This window comes from Xenopus tropicalis, chromosome 5 (assembly GCF_000004195.4).
Source record: "Xenopus tropicalis strain Nigerian chromosome 5, UCB_Xtro_10.0, whole genome shotgun sequence".
Lineage (NCBI taxonomy): Eukaryota > Metazoa > Chordata > Amphibia > Anura > Pipidae > Xenopus > Xenopus tropicalis.
The window spans coordinates 160,130,834-160,148,882 of record NC_030681.2 but is presented as its reverse complement, the minus strand read 5'-3'; the positions used below and the strand labels follow the sequence as shown (position 1 = coordinate 160,148,882).

General features: G+C 48.2%; 1 protein-coding gene across 2 annotated transcripts in view; it reads left to right on the top strand.

Annotated features, from left to right (window-relative positions):
* scara5 (scavenger receptor class A member 5) overlaps positions 1–18,049 on the top strand; it is a 123,013-nt gene that overhangs the window by 83,086 nt on the left and 21,878 nt on the right. For both annotated transcript variants that reach the window (XM_031901895.1, XM_002941449.5), the window contains exon 7: positions 13,608–13,661. In XM_031901895.1, coding sequence (XP_031757755.1) covers positions 13,608–13,661 — 54 coding nt within the window. The remainder of the gene's footprint in view (positions 1–13,607; positions 13,662–18,049) is intronic.

Below are 18,049 nucleotides of genomic sequence, written 5' to 3'. Positions count from 1 at the left end.
TAGCTTTATTCCCCTTTAGGCTTTAGTCTGTTTCCCTAACGCTAACCTTAGCTTAGGAACATGACACCAGTATGCCCAGTGAATCAGTGAGTTTCTGTTATGGTGTTTGGTTTGGATCCCAGTTGCTCTAAGCAAGACCAGTCCATTCTCTGTTGTCCAGACCCTTCTGTCTCCGCATTAACGGAGCTGATTTCAAAACCATCCCCAGTAAACTGGTGTCGGGGAATGAATAATGCAAATTCCAGGAGAATCCAACACCCTGGGCATTGCCCAAGGAACATTGAGAACATTGTCTGAGAGGATACCTGAGAAGGGAACAAACACATAGCAATGGCTATTGGCCTTCACAGGGAGCCTCGCAGACAAAAACAAGAACCCGGCGTTGCCCGTGCCAAAGTCTCACAACAAAAGTGCTTTTCAAGGACACCGGCAGCATCATTTATTATGGGATCAACTAGAAAATATATTTATTTCTTCTCAACTTCATTTAAACACATAGGGTTACCTGACCCATCTCTCATGGTCAGCAACATCAGTCTGAAATCGATCTACAGCCCATTGTTGTTATTGACTTTAGTATTCTTACACACTCTAGGCACGAGCAGGTTCTTCAGCCAAAATATCTGAGGCCTATTCCACTGTCATCTATGGACATTGACCATCTGAGAATTCCCAGGAGCATTAAGGGGTGTCCTACACACCTACGGGACTATGTAGTCAAAGGGACAATCATTGAGTACTCTAGTGACCCACACCTGTCCAGCATGTCCAGACTGACCTTGGTATAGACCAGTGGTTCTCAACCTTCCTAATGCCGCGACCCTTTAATACAGTTCCTCATGTTGTGGTGACCCCCAACCATAACATCATTCCTAAGGCCATCGGAAATATGTGTTTTCCGATGGTCTTAGGCAGTGTTTCCCAACCAGTGGCTCAGGGGCAACGTGTTGCTCCCCAAACCCTTGGATGTTGCTCCCAGTGGCCTCAAAGCAGGGGCTTATTATTGAATTTCTGGTAAGGAGGCAAGTTTTGGTTGCATACAAACCCAGTATAATGCCAAACAGAGCCTTCTGAAGGCTGCCAGTCCACATAGGGGCTATTAAGTAGCCAATTATAGCTCTTATTGGCACCCCCAGGAACCTTTTTCTTGCTTGTGTTGCTCCCCAACACTTTTTCCATTTAAATGTGGCTCACGGGTATAAAAGGTTGGGGATCCATGGTCTTAGGCAACCCCTTTGAAAGGGTAGTTCAATCCCCAAAGGGGTCCTGACCCACAGGTTGAGAACCGCTGGTATAGACCCATCCATTCTGCTATAACCCAGTACAACCCAGCTCCGAGACTTGTGATCCAAAAATATCCAACTGCTGAACGGTGGGTTATTGGCCAACGTGCCGTACAAGTCAAGTTTCATGGCTCAATGATATCGATACGGTTCTACTGCAGCACCAGTAGGTTTGTTCTTAGTTCAGGCAGGTGATTCTCATTACCAGGATGCTCTCAGCCTGACTGCAGTAGAAGTAGAACTACACGTTTATAGCATTATGGAATTTATTCCACTGGTGGGGGGCGCAGGTAATTGCTTGTTAGTGTGGGATTCAAGGAAACCAGCGCCATTACGAGACCCCTTTTCTGGGACAATATTAATCGGAGTTTTCTTTCCGCATGACTGGAGGTTGCCGAGCACCTCATTAACAGGCGCAGGCACGCAGGCTGGGCCCCAAACGGTCACCGGGGGACGAGGCATAGGTTTTCCAGATTCCCGACGTGAAAACACAAAAATGCTTGTGTTACTGGGATGGGATCCATGTACACCTGAATGGGGGAATCTGCACAAAATCTATATTAATAACATTTCTGTAAATCAAGAAATAATTGCTACTATACTATATACTGCCCCTTCCCAGAGGCTATTATCCCCCCACTGCTACTATAGGCACCATCTCTCCCTACTATACCTGCTATCCCACAGCCCCAGTCCCTTCCCAGAGGCTATTATCCCCCCACTGCTACTATAGGCACCATCTCTCCCTACTATACCTGCTATCCCACAGCCCCAGTCCCTTCCCAGAGGCTATTATCCCCCACTGCTACTATAGGCACCATCTCTCCCTACTATACCTGCTATCCCACAGCCCCAGTCCCTTCCCAGAGGCTATTATCCCCCCACTGTTACTATAGGCACCATCTCTCCCTACTATACCTGCTATCCCACAGCCCCAGTCCCTTCCCAGAGGCTATTATCCCCCACTGTTACTATAGGCACCATCTCTCCCTACTATACCTGCTATCCCACAGCCCCAGTCCCTTCCCAGAGGCTATTATCCCCCCACTGCTACTATAGGCACCATCTCTCCCTACTATACCTGCTATCCCATAGCCCCAGTCCCTTCCCAGAGGCTATTATCCCCCCACTGCTACTATAGGCACCATCTCTCCCTACTATACCTGCTATCCCACAGCCCCAGTCCCTTCCCAGAGGCTATTATCCCCCCACTGTTACTATAGGCACCATCTCTCCCTACTATACCTGCTATCCCACAGCCCCAGTCCCTTCCCAGAGGCTATTATCCCCCCACTGTTACTATAGGCACCATCTCTCCCTACTATACCTGCTATCCCACAGCCCCAGTCCCTTCCCAGAGGCTATTATCCCCCACTGCTACTATATCCGCCATCTCTCCCTACTATACCTGCTATCCCACAGCCCCAGTCCCTTCCCAGAGGCTATTATCCCCCCACTGCTACTATAGGCACCATCTCTCCCTACTATACCTGCTATCCCACAGCCCCAGTCCCTTCCCAGAGGCTATTATCCCACTGCTACTATAGGCACCATCTCTCCCTACTATACCTGCTATCCCACAGCCCCAGTCCCTTCCCAGAGGCTATTATCCCCCCACTGCTACTATAGGCACCATCTCTCCCTACTATACCTGCTATCCCACAGCCCCAGTCCCTTCCCAGAGGCTATTATCCCCCCACTGCTACTATAGGCACCATCTCTCCCTACTATACCTGCTATCCCATAGCCCCAGTCCCTTCCCAGAGGCTATTATCTCCCCACTGCTACTATAGGCACCATCTCTCCCTACTATACCTGCTATCCCACAGCCCCAGTCCCTTCCCAGAGGCTATTATCCCCCCACTGCTACTATAGGCACCATCTCTCCCTACTATACCTGCTATCCCACAGCCCCAGTCCCTTCCCAGAGGCTATTATCCCCCCACTGCTACTATAGGCACCACCTCTCCCTACTATACCTGCTATCCCACAGCCCCAGTCCCTTCCCAGAGGCTATTATCCCCCCACTGCTACTATAGGCACCATCTCTCCCTACTATACCTGCTATCCCACAGCCCCAGTCCCTTCCCAGAGGCTATTATCCCCCCACTGCTACTATAGGCACCACCTCTCCCTACTATACCTACTATCCCACAGCCCCAGTCCCTTCCCAGAGGCTATTATCCCCCCACTGCTACTATAGGCACCATCTCTCCCTACTATACCTGCTATCCCACAGCCCCAGTCCCTTCCCAGAGGCTATTATCCCCCCCACTGCTACTATAGACACCATCTCTCCCTACTATACCTGCTATCCCACAGCCCCAGTCCCTTCCCAGAGGCTATTATCCCCCCCACTGCTACTATAGGCACCATCTCTCCCTACTATACCTGCTATCCCACAGCCCCAGTCCCTTCCCAGAGTCTATTATCCCCCCACTGCTACTATAGGCACCATCTCTCCCTACTATACCTGCTATCCCACAGCCCCAGTCCCTTCCCAGAGGCTATTATCCCCCCACTGCTACTATAGGCACCATCTCTCCCTACTATACCTGCTATCCCACAGCCCCAGTCCCTTCCCAGAGGCTATTATCCCCCCACTGCTACTATAGGCACCATCTCTCCCTACTATACCTGCTATCCCACAGCCCCAGTCCCTTCCCAGAGGCTATTATCCCCCCACTGCTACTATAGGCACCATCTCTCCCTACTATACCTGCTATCCCACAGCCCCAGTCCCTTCCCAGAGGCTATTATCCCCCCACTGCTACTATAGGCACCACCTCTCCCTACTATACCTACTATCCCACAGCCCCAGTCCCTTCCCAGAGGCTATTATCCCCCCACTGCTACTATAGGCACCATCTCTCCCTACTATACCTGCTATCCCACAGCCCCAGTCCCTTCCCAGAGGCTATTATCCCCCCCACTGCTACTATAGACACCATCTCTCCCTACTATACCTGCTATCCCACAGCCCCAGTCCCTTCCCAGAGGCTATTATCCCCCCCACTGCTACTATAGGCACCATCTCTCCCTACTATACCTGCTATCCCACAGCCCCAGTCCCTTCCCAGAGTCTATTATCCCCCCACTGCTACTATAGGCACCATCTCTCCCTACTATACCTGCTATCCCACAGCCCCAGTCCCTTCCCAGAGGCTATTATCCCCCCACTGCTACTATAGGCACCATCTCTCCCTACTATACCTGCTATCCCACAGCCCCAGTCCCTTCCCAGAGGCTATTATCCTGCTGGTACCATGTCCTCAGATTACCTCTAATTGCAGCTTTTACGAATGACATCCCCTATAAAAGGCTGATGATATATGTTATTATTGATGAGTTTGCTATTTACCAAGATCCCCTGGACAGACGTACATTTATGGCCATTAATATCACAGTTCTGTCAGTGCAAATTACTGCCTTGATTCCAGTGTGACCTCATTTATATCAGGGCAAGATCTTGAGCAATGGCCAAGGAGCATCTCACATTTAAACCATTTCCTCAGCATGAAATTCTTCACTTTGAAAGGAAAAATGATGAAAGAAACTGGCAAACAATTGGAACAGCTTGCCTTGTTGGGCTCACCTAGTCATCCAATATCCTGGCCAAGATGGCTAATAGAGATGTCTTGGACTGAAAGAGAGGAGCGTTGGTGGGGGAGGCTGCTAGTGTATCATGAGGAACAATGGCTTAGAATATGTTGGTATAATTAGGTCCCAACCCTTCTTCCCCCCTTTTTCCTTTCTCAGCTCTGAATCTTCTCCCACCAATTCTCCAAAGTCCAGTTTATTTCATTGTGAGTCTCTGGGTTCCTTCTGGTTCAATGTTTCATTGTGAGTCTCTGGGTTCCTTCTGGTTCAGTGTTTCATTGTGAGTCTCTGGGTTCCTTCTGGTTCAATGTTTCATTGTGAGTCTCTGGGTTCCTTCTGGTTCAGTGTTTCATTGTGAGTCTCTGGGTTCCTTCTGGTTCAATGTTTCATTGTGAGTCTCTGGGTTCCTTCTGGTTCAATGTTTCATTGTGAGTCTCTGGGTTCCTTCTGGTTCAATGTTTCATTGTGAGTCTCTGGGTTCCTTCTGGTTCAATGTTTCATTGTGAGTCTCTGGGTTCCTTCTGGTTCAGTGTTTCATTGTGAGTCTCTGGGTTCTTTCTGGTTCAATGTTTCATTGTGTTTCTCTGGGTTCTTTCTGGTTCAATGTTTCATTGTGAGTCTCTGGGTTCTTTCTGGTTCAATGTTTCATTGTGAGTCTCTGGGTTCTTTCTGGTTCAGTGTTTCGTTGTGTGTCTCTGGGTTCAGTGTTTCATTGTGTGTCTCTGGGTTTCTTTTTGGTTCAGTGTTTCATTGTGAGTCTCTGGGTTCTTTCCGGTTCAATGTTTCATTGTGTGTCTCTGGGTTCTTTCTGGTTCAATGTTTCATTGTGAGTCTCTGGGTTCTTTCTGGTTCAATGTTTCATTGTGAGTCTCTGGGTTCTTTCTAGTTCAGTGTTTCATTGTGTTTCTCTGGGTTCTTTCCGGTTCAATGTTTCGTTGTGTGTCTCTGGGTTCTTTCCGGTTCAATGTTTCATTGTGAGTCTCTGGGTTCTTTCTGGTTCAGTGTTTCATTGTGTTTCTCTGGGTTCTTTCCGGTTCAATGTTTCGTTGTGTGTCTCTGGGTTCTTTCCGGTTCAATGTTTCATTGTGAGTCTCTGGGTTCTTTCTGGTTCAGTGTTTCATTGTGTTTCTCTGGGTTCTTTCCGGTTCAATGTTTCATTGTGAGTCTCTGGGTTCTTTCTGGTTCAGTGTTTCGTTGTGTGTCTCTGGGTTCAGTGTTTCATTGTGTGTCTCTGGGTTTCTTTTTGGTTCAGTGTTTCATTGTGTTTCTCTGGGTTCTTTCCGGTTCAATGTTTCATTGTGTGTCTCTGGGTTCTTTCTGGTTCAGTGTTTCATTGTGTTTCTCTGGGTTCTTTCCGGTTCAATGTTTCATTGTGTGTCTCTGGGTTCTTTCTGGTTCAATGTTTCATTGTGTGTCTCTGGGTTCTTTCTGGTTCAGTGTTTCATTGTGTGTCTCTGGGTTTCTTTTTGGTTCAGTGTTTCATTGTGCGTCTCTGGGTTCAATGTGCTTCTCTTGGTGCCAAGGATCATAAAGTTTACAATCAGTTCTCAGCCTGACTTTGCCAAAGACAATGAATAGATGAATCGGTGGGGGTTCTGGTGGAACAGATCTGTAATGGCCAACTACAGTCATAGCCTCTGGCCACTCACTCCGAAGGGGACCAATCATTATTTATTATGAGTGTTTTCATTCATATTTGTACATTTTATCCCTGGAATTACAGTCTGAGCTGGCAGAACGTTCCCTTGTATCATCCTGGTTGGTCTTTTCCACATTCCTCCTGGTTCTTCCAACAAAAGGCGCCTGATTTTATTTTCATATTGCATATTGCAACATTTTGGCACAGCCGACTATTTCTACCGGGTAACACCTCCTACATATAACTAATGCTATACAGTCATATCAACCAATGCTACTTGTTCTTTATTACCTAACCCCCCACAACAGGAGTATTTCCAAGTTTTCCTTGTAAGAGGAAATGGCTCTTCGGCATGGTGGAGCCTCTCTACTGATGCCCCATTTCCAGTAAATGGGTCTTGGATCTCGCACAGAGCTGTGTATGGGTACCAAGGGCCCAGAGCAAGGTCCTTGAACCTACAATCTAAGGCTCAGGCTCATCCATTAGTGTTTGGTAGACATGGCATCCAACCAAAGCTGCTTCATACATACATGTAGACCTGGGTTCGGTTCCTGGTGATGAACCTTCTTCCTCAACCCAGTTGCCTTATAGAAGTTATTTAAGTTTACTTGTATCAGATACTCGATGCGGTGGAACAGCAGTAAAGCCATTTCCTTGGAACCCTAAATAACGCTTGGCCTTAACTATGGGAGCTGAGTGGGGCCCGAGCTTGTGGCGGGTAAGAAATAGACTGAAACAATCAACGGAGAATCAGTAATGTGCTTTTGGGACGATGAGGGCAGAACCTTTCATGGGTTGTGGTACACGTGGACCAACGTGCAAGTACAGGCAAGAACCTCCCAAACTGTGGGGCTCATTCTGAAGCAACAACCACTGAATTAGAGTGATTACGTTAAATTAGACTGGATTTAGTTGCCCTTCATGGACTTTTTAGATCCTTATGTATCCAATGAGATGTATCCAATGAGACTACAGCTCTGACCCCTAGGGTTTATCTAGAATCCCTGCCATAAAGCAAGACAGAACTGGAGTTGGCTGGCAAGCCAGTAGAGACAGGCAAAGTGCCCAAGGTTGCCCAAGCAATTGCAACAGTAATACCCCTTTAAATAAGACACTCAGCGTTGGTGACTGTCTCTGTGAATATAATACAAGTAACGGAAGGCTGAGAAATTCCTTGTGCCTGAGATAATGTGGATGTGTATCCTGGCCGGTCAGTAGGACGGGGAGACGGCACAGTGTTTAGGCAGGAGAACTCTACATATGACAACTGTCTCACCCAGAATAAAACAAACAAGTGTCGGAGAGAGAGGAAGGTGAAGGAGCTCTGGAGATGGAGGGGCGCCAGGATAAACAAACCCCTTCCAATATAAATGTAACCTACACATGCCCAATCTAAACTCATGTTCCACGGATCTGAGAGAAGCCCTACAGTCAGGTCATGGTGTGAGCGCGTATATCAGTGTGGGGCTGAATGGCACAGAGATAGTGACTGTCAGCAGGATTTAACTGGAGAAACATGTTGTTCAGCGATGGTCGGGGGGGGGGGGGGGCGAATGCTGAGAGAAGTGCGGGGGGGCAGAGCCTCTTGGAACAAGTTGTGTGGTTGTGAGAAGCTGAATGAGATGTTTGGTTGCTGGAGAGGAACGATCTGCCCGACACATCTCGGTTTCGGTCCAGATGCAGGTGCCGGTCTCACAGAGACACATCTCGGCCCAAGAGCGCTCTCTCTATAGAACTGCATTATATTATATATTGGCTGGGAGTTGTGTGCCGGGGGTCCACAGAGAGGCAACTGAGCAGGTTCCCACTGGGAAATAATAATTATAATACTGTAAATAATAATAATAACCCCCCCCCCCCCGGGACTGTATCAGAGTCACTAAAATGGAGCCAGAGGGATGTTTTGTAGCTGTGACATTGATTGGGGTCATTAATGGGGGCCCAGAACCTTCCGAGGGTCTTTGTACCTCCTGAGCCAACTGCCCCTACTCCCCCTTTCCTATAGTTATGGAACTCTCTAGTGGGGTTTGTAAGTGGGTGGAAAAGGGTGTTGGTTTCATTTTGGGGTCATTTCTAGGTTTGGCCAAAAGATGACGCTAGCGAGTCAAGTAAAAAGTCTGTAGTTGTAGTTACAACATAGGGGCCTCTAGAGGGAGCTACAGGGAGTTAGTGAGCTTGGGGAAAGTCCCAGTGGGTGGAGTTTAGAGAGGGTATAAAAGGAGGGGAGTGTCCGAGGAAAAGGAGAATGCATCATGGGAAGGAGGGTCATACAGGAAGTCATATAAATGGCAGAGGCAACTGAAACAGGAAGAGGTGGGAAACTAAGCTAGTGAGGGCCTAGCGGGTGTTATAGCACAATATAGTAGTAGCTAAAAGGCAGCTTAAAGCCCCACCAAGGGGTGAGTGGGAGTAACTTTCCTGCACGTACCCCATCAGTCAGGGTTGGAGTGGATAGTGAGGGGGTAGGAAGGCCCTCTGGGATTGGGCGAGTAGTGGGGAACAGTGTTGGGGTCTCACTGCAGAGCGACCGGCGGGGCTGGAGTTTGGGGCTCAGCCCTGTATGGGGGTGCTGGCTGGGCCCCTAGGGAGACACTGGGATGGTGGGAGGGGGACGGAACCCCTGAGGGACCAGAACGTCAAACTGCCTGTGGGAGAGATTGTCCAACCGGATTGTTACACTAGTCTGGCAGGTATGAACTGTAAGCTGTATCCTGATTGGCTGTGATGTGTGAGCCTGTATTTAAACAACAATTAGGGAAGAAACAAAGCACTGGATGTTACAACTCCCCGCACCCTTCCTGTATCATAGTGTGGGTCACTCGGAGGGAATTCCTTCCTACGGGTTATGTAATAAAGGCACTAAGTTTGCCCAGGAGCAGTAACCCATAGCAACCAATCAGGGTGGGTGTGAAGCATTCTGGGAAAAATAGTAGCCACAGTGGCAGTTGTATGGGCAGACGGTCCCTGTTGTGTTTATGGAGGGTGCTGGGAGTTTCAGCCCATAAGCTGCAATGTAACAGGTTACACGGATCTGTATTACTTGCCCTTTAATGTTGCATTTTCCATATAAAGTGTGAGCGGTGAAGGGGGCACTTACTGCCGGCGCTGGGGTTACACAGATAAACTCCCCCCAGCCGCAAGCATTCCCTCTAGGTGGGAGCACGAGGCTGAGGGGCTGCCGGCCCCGCTCTGCGGCTGAATGGAAAAACCCAAACCCCCCCCAGAACCGCATTGTGGCTCTTACTCTTCCACATCTCAAACCCTCAGGCTCCCTGGGAAATTGGGGGTTGTGTTCCCTGCCCCCCACTATACGCATCTGCTATAGCTCCGCCCCCTGGGGATCAAACTGACACTTGCAGCCCAGAAAGTCATATAAATGCCATGAAATAGTGATGTGTCTCATTCTGCTCATGAGTCGGAACCTGAGGTGCAACATCAACCAGCATTTAACCATTACATATACAGTATATATATATATATGTGTGTGTGTGTCTATATACAGAGAGAGAGACAGAGAGAGAGGAAAGAGAGTGAGACCGACAGTGAGACAGTGAGAGTGGGAGAGACAGAGAGGAAAGAGAGTGAGACCGACAGTGAGACAGTGAGAGTGGGAGAGACAGAGAGGAAAGAGAGTGAGACCGACAGTGAGACAGTGAGAGTGGGAGAGACAGAGAGGAAAGAGAGTGAGACCGACAGTGAGAGTGGAAGAGACAGAGAGGAAAGAGAGTGAGACCGACAGTGAGAGTGGAAGAGACAGAGAGGAAAGAGAGTGAGACCGACAGTGAGACAGTGAGAGTGGGAGAGACAGAGAGGAAAGAGAGTGAGACCGACAGTGAGACAGTGAGAGTGGGAGAGACAGAGAGGAAAGAGAGTGAGACCGACAGTGAGACAGTGAGAGTGGGAGAGACAGAGAGGAAAGAGAATGAGACAGACAGACAGTGAGAGTGGAAGAGACAGAGAGGAAAGAGAGTGAGACAGAGAGAGACAGTGAGAGTGGGAGAGACAGACAGAGTGAGACAGTGAGAGTGGGAGAGACAGAAAGGAAAGAGAAACAGACAGAGTGAGACAGTGAGAGTGGGAGAGACAGAGAGGAAAGAGAGTGAGACAGAGTGAGACAGTGAGAGTGGGAGAGACAGACAGAGTGAGACAGTGAGAGTGGGAGAGACAGACAGAGTGAGACAGTGAGAGTGGGAGAGACAGTCAGTGAGAGTGGGAGAGACAGTGAGAGTGGGAGAGACAGTGAGAGTGGGAGAGACAGTGAGAGTGGGAGAGACAGTGAGAGTGGGAGAGACAGTCAGTGAGAGTGGGAGAGACAGTGAGAGTGGGAGAGAGTATAGATCAGGGAGTGTAGGAAGTGCCACTAGGATCCTGCCCCCCCGGGGGGCTATTAGGGTAAGAGGGAAGGGGCCGTATGTTACTGTTACCCACAGGGCAATGGCACCATGTTTGGTTGCAGCTCCCACTCACAGACACAGGGAGGCGCCGTCCTGTTGCCTCTGGCCTTATCCACATCCCCTAATTCCCCATATACTGTACATACCCATCAAACTGGCAGGTAGGCTGCCACCCCTAACCTTATTGCCCCTAACCATGCCACCCCTAACCTTATTGCCCCTAACCATGCCACCCCTAACCTTATTGCCCCTAACCATGCGACCCCTAACCTTATTGCCCCTAACCATGCCACCCCTAACCTTATTGCCCCTAACCATGCCACCCCTAACCTTATTGCCCCTAACCATGCCACCCCTAACCTTATTGCCCCTAACCATGCCACCCCTAACCTTATTGCCCCTAACCATGCCACCCCTAACCTTATTGCCCCTAACCATGCCACCCCTAACCTTATTGCCCCTAACCATGCCACCCCTAACCTTATTGCCCCTAACCATGCCACCCCTAACCTTATTGCCCCTAACCATGCCACCCCTAACCATATTGCCCCTAACCATGCCACCCCTAACCTTATTGCCCCTAACCATGCCACCCCTAACCATATTGCCCCTAACCATGCCACCCCTAACCTTATTGCCCCTAACCATGCCACCCCTAACCTTATTGCCCCTAACCATGCCACCCCTAACCTTATTGCCCCTAACCATGCCACCCCTAACCATATTGCCCCTAACCATGCCACCCCTAACCTTATTGCCCCTAACCATGTCACCCCTAACCTTATTGCCCCTAACCATGTCACCCCTAACCTTATTGCCCCTAACCATGTCACCCTAATGTCACCCCTAACCATATTGCCCCAACCATGTCACCCCTAACCATATTGCCCCTAACTATGTCACCCTAATGTTGCCCCTAACCATGTCGCCCATAATTGCCCCTAACTATGTCACCCATAATTGCCCCTAACCATGTCGCCCATAATTGCCCCTAACCATGTCACCCCTAACCATATTGCCCCTAACCATGTCACCCCTAACCATATTGCCCCTAACCATGTCACCCCTAACCATATTGCCCCTAACCATGTCACCCCTAACCATATTGCCCCTAACCATGTCACCCCTAACCATATTGCCCCTAACCATGTCACCCCTAACCATATTGCCCCTAACCATGTCACCCCTAACCATATTGCCCCTAACCATGTCACCCCTAACCATATTGCCCCTAACCATGTCACCCCTAACCATATTGCCCCTAACCATGTCACCCCTAACCATATTGCCCCTAACCATGTCACCCCTAACCATATTGCCCCTAACCATGTCACCCCTAACCATATTGCCCCTAACCATGTCACCCCTAAACATATTGCCCCTAACCATGTCACCCCTAATTGCCCTATTAGCCAGTAATACAGTAATAGCCCCACTAGGGGTTGGATATGGGCCACTAATTAGTAAATGGGTCAGTGGCACCGGATTGGGCCGGGGAGACGGGATCATATCGATACCTACCATTAACCCTTATCTGCCCTCTGGTTACCAACCAATCGGGTTCCGGCTGGTACCAGCGCCTGGTGAGCCCATAGATACTGGGAGATTACTGAGGAGATTACAATGTGAGTGGTGCTGGCAGTCAGGACCAGCAGTGCAATTCCATTTCGAATGTTGAATGAATATAAGTCCCTTCCCTTTCACTGTGCAGAATGAATTTTCTTTACTGTTTGGGTTTAGTTCCCCTTTAAGCCTGGGTTACAGATGGCGCTGGGGTTGGGCGCCCGGCCTTTCAGCCCACAAAGCCGCTGCGGTTCTTGGCACCACAGTCTCTTACTGCAGTTTAGTAGACACGGGCCGCGTGCCCCCATCTGCTTCTCATCAGGCCGAGCTCCGAGCAGCTGACTGAGCCCCCGGGGCCCATATTTCCCAGTTCAAGGGGAAGAATTTCCTGGGCTTTTCTCCGTCACTTTTATACTTTGTAATAAACTGTTTGTGCAAACGAGCCGGAGAGGTTAATGGAGAGAGAGCTAACGAGCTCGTTATTATTTGCTTTATATACAGAATGTTTCCCCCCCCCCCACCACCGACTCCCAGCGGCTCATATGGTGCCCTAGTGCAGCCATTCCTCTGCCCATAATCTGCCCACTGCCAGCCAAACTGCCCACCATGGATGCTGGGAGTAAATGGGCTGTTCCTGCTGAATTGGGCTTAGTACAGGGGAATCCCTATGTGCCATAGTTTTATGGTATCTCTCTGTACAGGCTATGAGCAAACTTAGGGGGCTGTTCCTGCTGAATTGTGCTTAGTACAGGGGAATCCCTATGTGCCATAGTTTTATGGTATCTCTCTGTACAGGCTATGGGCAAACTTAGGGGGCTGTTCCTGCTGAATTGTGCTTAGTACAGGGGAATCCCTATGTGCCATAGTTTTATGGTATCTCTCTGTACAGGCTATGAGCAAACTTAGGGGGCTGTTCCTGCTGAATTGTGCTTAGTACAGGGGAATCCCTATGTGCCATAGTTTTATGGTATCTCTCTGTACAGGCTATGGGCAAACTTAGGGGACTGTTCCTGCTGAATTGTGCTTAGTACAGGGGCCCTAGTTGTATCTCTGTACTAATGGAACTGTCAGTGTAACAGGCAGAACAAAGGGAGTCATTTCATGATCTTTTTGTGTTTTTCTTTCTAGGGGACCGAGGGCCAAAAGGTGAAAAAGGCGACAGAGGAGACAGAGGGGAAACAGGTAAGAAGCATCTTATTGTGAGTTTATTTGCTCGTTATATGGGGAGAATTATCCGAGATGGAGCAGATAGGATGAAGGGGTTGCTATGGAGCTCACCGGGGCCCAGAGGTTCCTAGTGATGGATCAGGTGGAACCACCGGAAACTCAGTGTTTGCACAGATACTTGTGTGGAGTAAAGGAGGAGCCAGGAAGTAATTGCAATACTGTATCTATGGTTATTGTATTATTTGTTATGTGACCGCCCCAGTTACGCCCCTGGTCCATTCTATTAGGGGAAATGTTTCAAAATGGTTTTCCCCCATCCTTTCCATTTACCCACTGGGAATCTGTTGCACGAAACGCAACATGGGGTCTAAAGTTGGAAGAAACGTAAAGAAGACAGACCAATTGGGAGAATCGGTTCTTGAAAAATTGCACCCAACTAGGACAAGAGGCCAAGGTGCTTGGCAGGTTCAGAAGCTCAGCGGAGATCAATGGAGATCAAGGAAGATCAGTGGAGATCAATGGAGATAGTGGAGATCAGTGGAGATAGGGGAGATCAGTGGAGATCAGTGGAGATCAAGGAAGAGCAGTGGAGATCAATGGAAATCAGTGGAGATAGGAGAGATCAGTGGAGATCAAGGAAGATCAGTGGAGATAGGGGAGATCAGTGGAGATCAATGGAGATAGGGGAGATCAGTGGAGATCAGTGGAGATAGGGGAGATCAGTGGAGATAGGGGAGATCAGTGGAGATCAGTGGAGATCTGTGGAAATCAGTGGAGAATAATGGAGATCAATGGAGATCAGCGGAGATCAGTGGAGATCAATGGAGATCAGTGGAGATCAATGGAGATCAGTGAAGATCAGTGGAGATTAATGGAGATCAGTGCAGATAGTGGAGATCAGTTGAGATCAGTGGAGATGAATGGAGATCAGTGGATATAGTGGAGATGAATGAAGATCAGTGCAGTTAGTGGAGATCAATGGAGATCAGTGGAGATTAGTGGAGAAGGGGAATGTTCATGACATTAAACAGATGCACAAAGGGGATGATAAAAAGGCAAGAGCCATCACTGAGAGCCGTAGCTCCATCCCTCAAATGTTGGCCGCTGCCTTTGGCCACATGGGGATTGGGCCTCAGCCGTGTGGGAGACTGAGGAGTTACATGTGAATGTTGGTTACGGTCAATAACCCAGATGGTTTCTGAGCACATTTAAGAGAAACCTGACAGTTTCACCCCATGTGGAATGTCAGTTCCAAACTCAGCAGAGGCTAAAAATGCAAAGAATGAATGTTGTCGCTCAGCAGTGCATACATAATCTTGTAATACGAGCCCGGAACATTCCGCGAGGCTTCCATTCCAGTTCTGTTCTACTAAGTCCATTACTGGTTCCGTTTCACTGAAAATAGAAAGTGTGAATGTTCCAGAGAAGGAACTTGGGCAGAAAACTCCATCTCTGCTTTATGTATCATTATTACTCCTTTCTTTCCTGATGCTCCAATCCTGGGGGGTGTTCAGTTTTGGGGGGTGTTCAGTTTTGGGGGGTCATTCGTCCCATTTAGGAACAGATTAGGGTGGAGCCTCTGCACCACAGGGTTTTCTTTTTTCTATTAAGCAGTTAAGCTATAAGTGAAATAGCCCATAGTCCATAAGAATATTCATCCATGTAGCCCTTCTGGCCCTGGGTCATTGGCTAAACCTTTAGTTAGGCCCCTCTTTGCTTATGAGGCCACCATAATTCCTAGTCCTCTCTGGTGACATAAAAAACTTGAGAGACTGCCCTTGTCTCGCCTCTTCATAGTGACTGGTTGAGGAGGCCGATGCCTCACTACCAGTGAGAGAAGAGTAAGTGGTAGCAGAAATGAAGACCAGTGTTCTTAATATTTAGTTGTCCATCTTGGAAGAACCCAGTGTTGTAGTTGCTTCCTCTGGTCTCATCCATTACCTGGGTGTCAGTGCCTGACAATTTTGGAAGAACCCAGTCTTGTAGTTGCTTCCTCTGGTCTCATCCATTACCTGGGTGTCAGTGCCTGACAATTTTGGAAGAACCCAGTCTTGTAGTTGCTTCCTCTGGTCTCATCCATTACCTGGGTGTCAGTGGCTGGAGATTGGGCAAGTAGCTGGAGTTCCACAATAAACAGAAAAAAGCAAAAGCCTTGAACCTTAGGCAAGAACCTCGATTCTTCCAGGAGAGGAATAAGGGATTATCAGCTTGTTCAATTATAGGTTTAATGTCCTAGCAGATAAAAAAAGCCACTGCAGAAGATTGAGATATAGATTCAGACATATTAGACTCCGTAAGAAGTGTAGAAGTATCTAGTCAAGGCTTTAGGACAAGTTACCAACAATGGAAGGTTCTAGCAATCAATTCAAGTAGAGGAATATGGTTTTCCTAGGAGCCCATACATATGGTTCCAGTGGAAGGCTGAGGTCCCAACAATGGACACCTTCTTGTTGAACTCAAGGTTCCTCATGGTTTCTCTACAATGATATCACCACTGATATTTATCTGTTCGTGTGTGAATTTATCTTCTTGAGCCTTTGTTCCTCTCCTAGAATATACAGCAAAGACTGTCATTAAGCAAACATGTTAAGTCTCTGATGTGTATAATCAGCAGTCAGAGCAGAGACAGCAGTCTCGCCTTGAGACAAACCCAATCAGATTCTTATGAAAAGCTTCCTTGTTCTTATGGACCAGCAGAGATAACTGGCTATGGCCTCATAGGCTTCCTAGGGCCTCGGAAAGATAAAGCAGAGATGCTCACGAGAATGTTCCCTGTGTGTCTTGGAAAGGAATGAACTTCCCTTAACTCCTAAAGAACTGGCCGCGGACGAGACCCAAACTCTGGACTTACGGCAAATAGTCTCAACAAATGTGATTGGTCGCTTACCTTTGGCTCCAGTTTTTAATGGGAAAATGTGAATGCATAAATTTCGATCGGGTCAAATGCACTCAGGGACGGAATAAAACACGGAGTGGATTGAGATTGGAGTCCTTTCAGAGGTAGAAAGTTCTAAGTCTGTTCTTAAGAGAATGACTGGAATTGTGGTGGAAGTCCCAATGTGGCTCATCGATTGGCTGCCATGGGTGGTGCAATTCCTGTCGGTCGGTTCTGTAAATTCTCAGCCAAATCTTTTGTTTTTGCAGTAAATGTGGGAGTAGGAGACTGGGAGTGTTAGGTGGGAATTTGGCATCTTCTTGACTTGTTGGATACACCAAGGGCCGTCTCCGCAGTACGACTGCCAGCTCCTATGCACAGCTAGAGGCGACCTTCAGTAATTTAGATCTATCATGTGACAAAGAGAATGACAAGAGGGTGGAGCTGTAAGAAGCCATTTATACAAGGTGTTCTAGGTGTACTAGATGTGCTTTGCCTTCAGTCCTTCACATCCTGCTAACGAGGAACCTAGTAGCTCTGTATGGAACAATGGTGGTTTTTATCTTTAGTAAATCGCACATAAACAAACCTGCTTTGGGGCCTTTCCCCTCGGCTAATGATGTATTAGCTCCGAATCCCAGCGCTCTCCTTCCAGCCAAGCCGCGCACATTACTGCTCATTGCGTTTCCAAGTGCTGACAAGGAAATTGTTGATGGATGGAGCCTCGTTGCGCGGCCTGTTATGTATCATTAGCTGATAAATGCTGAGGGCTTTGGGCACCGTCTCTTATCGTACATCCCGGGTGGCTTTCTGCATTCTTACTTATTGTAATCATCCGACGTTGGAGCCGGCAAAGCAATAATCTAATTATCCTTATCTGTCAAAACAATGAATGAGCGTCATGTAGAATTAAACATCTCTGTAACATTCTCTGGCAGATCCAGTGGGTCTCCTTCAGTAGAATGGAAGGAAATGTGACTCTTGAATAATGAAAATACATTGGGTCATGGTATTGGATCTCTATCCCTGTGTCCTTTACGTGCACCGTATGTTCGTTCTCCAGGGTGGAACCTACCTTTCAGCATGGCAGTTCCATAGGGTTGAACGTTGGTTGCACTAGAGAATGAGTTTCCATCTTTAATCACTTAGTGAAAGAGGGAGAAGAAACTCCAACGCCTGATGGGAAGCCTCAGTGAATGGTGGTTTCTGAAGTGATCAATGACTTGCTAGCAGATGGTTCGATGGTATGAGGCCACCATAATTACTAGTCCTCTCTGGTGATATAAAAACTTGAGAGACTGCCCTTGTCTCGCCTCTTCATAGTGACTGGTTGAGGAAACCGATGCCACACTACCAGCGAGAGAAGAGTAAGTGGTAACAGAAATGAAGACCTGTGTGTGCTCTTAATGTTTAGTTGTTCATCTTGGAAGAACCCAGTCTTGTAGTTGCTTCCTCTGGTCTCATCCATTACCTGGGTGTCAGTGAAGACTACGGGGTGGAACCTAACTTCCAGCATGGCAGTTCCATA